The following is a 3,189-nucleotide window of genomic DNA, read 5'->3' on the forward strand; positions in this document are numbered from 1 at the left end:
TTGGTAGAATTGATTATTATTTTTCAGAAAATCTTTAACAGGTAAGAATGGTCTATCTTTAGGTTTTACTTTTTTTTTTAACTGGTGAGATTAAACTTTTTTTTTTTTTTTAGCCATTTATATTTCCTCTCCATTTATTTTCTGTTAAAGCCCTGGCAGGAATCAAGCGTTCTTTAAATGTGCCTCAGTGCTTAGAACAGTGCTTGTCAAAAAGCTGACGCTCACAAAGCTTTAAAAACAAACTCATAGATGGGCCAACTCAGTGGTAACTGTTTTACATCCTTGTAAGAATAATTAAGCCACTAAAACCTAACCATTGTTTACCATTTTAGAATTTACACAGAATATTTTGGCACATTTGAACCCCACAACTACTGTGTGTTGTTATTTTCAACATTTTACCATGTGGGGAAAAGTCTGGAGTACTGAGGTCTGAGAGGGATAAAGGTTTAAAATCTGGTCTACCGCAGAAACGAAGGAATTCAGCTTCCCTGAAGAAAGCGACTAAACCAAATATATTTCGTCCTCCTGTACACGAGAGGGAGAAGCAGCAGGATATGAAGCAGCAAGAATGAGGGGCCCGCGGGACTACACTTCCCAGAAGGTCTCTGCGCGATCCCCCGGGATGCTCAGCGGCCGAGGACTGCACTTCCCAGGTTGCCGTGCGGCTAGACGTGACTCCGTCTCCCACTGAGCCAAACTGGAAATGGGCACTGGCTCTCCGGTGGGAGTTGGCTGTTGAGCTGTACATCTCATTGCCTGGAAACGGGAGCCGGAAGGTTCTCAAACAAGATTCCGCTTTCTTAGGGCGGTAACGTCGTGCACGGGTTGGGGAGGGGCGGTGGGAAAAGCGGAGCCGCTCTGAACCATGCTAGGGAACTGTGGGTCCGTCTGTGAAGAGGCCCAGCTTTGCGGGACAGCGGTGCGAGCCTGCGCGGAGGGAGGCTCGTGTGATAGGCCGAAAACTACATTTCCCAGCATCCTCGCGGTACCAGAACTACCTTACCCAAAAGCCTGAGCGCGATTCATCCAGCCTTTCGCCCTCCCCCACCAGCTGGAAAGCCCAAGACATGTGGGGTCGCTGGTTTGGGCGGCTACTGCGTTCTGAAGGCAGCGGGGGCCGCCGGGTTTCAACTCCCCGCGGGCGTTTTTCCCCGGCCCTGAGGAGAGGTGAGAAAAGGCACCGCATCACCGATACCTGCGTGCTCTGTAGAAAGACGGTGCCCGTGGTTCGTGCCTGCTCGGGCGAGCGTGAGGCGAGGGTGCCACGCCTTCCAGCCCACTCCGGGTCCTGGCGACCCTGCTCCCGGGCCTCGCCCCGAGGAATTGAGGCGGGAGGGTCGAGGACGGAGAAGAGGACCGCCTTCCTCTTTGGAGGGCTTACCTGTGAAGGCCTGGCTTCCCGCCTGAATCCGCCACTAGAGCCCCGCCAGGCGTCTTTCTGAACCCATCAAATGGGGCTGATTATCCCCGCCCTCTCGTAGGTGTGTCGGGAGCAACCGTAAGGGGATCTGTGTTCGGAGAGGCCGTATATCTTTCGCGGCCTGTTCGGACTTAGACTGTGTTGCTTAGGTGTAGTCCTCGAACCCAGGTCTCTGGTTAACTACAGTGTACATTTCAGGTCAGGTCCGCTTTATTTTCGCTGATTTTCAGTACTGTGTAATCACCTAGTAGCCTTTCAAAACAAAAAAAGGAAGGAAAAGAAAACGGGAATGCCGTAACTACAAGGGTTGACTGGGAGGCGCAGCTGTTAGCAGTGTGTCCTGGACGTCTGACTTTATTGAGAGACGTTTCCAGAATCTTTTTTCCCCTAATTTTAAAACTCTTTAAGGTTGTCCGCAGAGTAGGCACTTCGTAATAACCATTGTCTATTCACCTTAAATCTTCAGGGCCGGGTGAACTGAGCCGCCAGTACCGCTACTTTGTGCTGTTTTGCTCATTGTTTCGTTTTACTCACCCAACAAGACTGCAGTTGTAGATCCCCCATGTATAAGACCGCTGTTTAGTTCCCAGGGTCCTTGGCAAGGTATTTGTACATATTTAGGTGTTTAGTATGCACGCACATTATGATGGGCTGTACAAAATGGACGTAGCATTTTTTTGAACCCTGGAAAATCACCGCAGCCTCAATCCTTTGTAAACTTTTAGAGCTAATATGATTTGTGTCCCTCGTCACTAAACAAATATTTATTGAATGTTTACTGGGTACAAGTAGTTTAAGCTTGCCTCATGTCAGTAGTCAAGGAATTTGAAAACCTTGACCTCTGACCAAGGGAAGGGTCATAGTTAACTATCATCTAGCCCCATTCCCTATTTAAAGATAAAGGAAGGCACAGGAAGGTTTGTCTAAGTTTTGTGACCAATAGCGCTGGATTCCTAGTTCATTACTACTTCCCAAACTTAGCAGAACGTCAAAAACACTGGGGGTGCTTTCAAAAACACAGATTTTTTGGCCCTCCCACAGAACTACTGAGTCAGTCTGGAGAGGTGGAGCCCATAGATCTCTGTGTAGTTTATTATTTAATATATTAATCCTGATAATTCTAATGCATCTAGCAAAGCATACGTCTACAGACCAGCATGTAAAAATATATATTAACGATCACCCACGTCACTGAAGTATTGCAGCTCTGAAGTTAGCAGTAAATTTTTAAAATTCTTTATTTAAGTATAGTTGATTTACAATGTTGCGTTAATTTCATCAGTGACTCAGTTATATATATATATATACACACGTATATATATACACATATATATTCTTTTTCAGATTCTTTTCCATTATACTTTATTATTTTTCTTTTTAAAAAATTTTTATTGAAATATAGTTGATTTTTAAAAAAATAAAATAAAAAGAAATATAGTTGATTTACAATGTTGTATTAGTTCCAAATGTATAGGAGAGTGATTCAGTTATACATATATATATTCTTTTTTTACATTTTCTTCCATTATAGGTTATTACAAGGTATTGAGTATATCCATTATACTTTATTACAAGATATTAAATATAGTCCCCTGTGCTGTATAGTAGGACCTTGTTTTTTTAATCTATTTTATTGATATATATAGTAGTTTGTATCTGGTTTGTAGTAGTGTTTTTTTGTTTGTTTTTTTTTTTTTTTTTTTTTTTTTTTTTGGGATATGCGGGCCCCCCCCTGCCGGGGCCTCTCCCGTTGTGGGGCCCGGGCT

The 3,189-nt window shown here is 44.2% G+C and overlaps 1 protein-coding gene across 5 annotated transcripts in view; it reads left to right on the forward strand.

The window, feature by feature from the left end:
• Window positions 1-477: 477 nt before the first annotated feature.
• CCDC90B (coiled-coil domain containing 90B) overlaps window positions 478-3,189 on the forward strand; it is a 62,030-nt gene continuing 59,318 nt past the window's right edge. Inside the window, exon 1 of one of the 5 annotated variants that reach the window (XM_055078655.1) lies at window positions 478-1,170. In XM_055078655.1, coding sequence (XP_054934630.1) covers window positions 1,071-1,170 — 100 coding nt within the window. In that variant the 5' untranslated portion in view covers window positions 478-1,070. Of the gene's footprint in view, window positions 1,171-1,225; window positions 1,485-3,189 lie in introns of those variants that run through there. The other 4 variants (XM_024131565.3, XM_024131564.3, XM_055078656.1 and 1 more) reach the window with 4 other exon arrangements.

The sequence above is a fragment of the Physeter macrocephalus genome, chromosome 16 (genome assembly GCF_002837175.3).
Source record: "Physeter macrocephalus isolate SW-GA chromosome 16, ASM283717v5, whole genome shotgun sequence".
Classification (NCBI taxonomy): Eukaryota; Metazoa; Chordata; class Mammalia; order Artiodactyla; family Physeteridae; genus Physeter; species Physeter macrocephalus.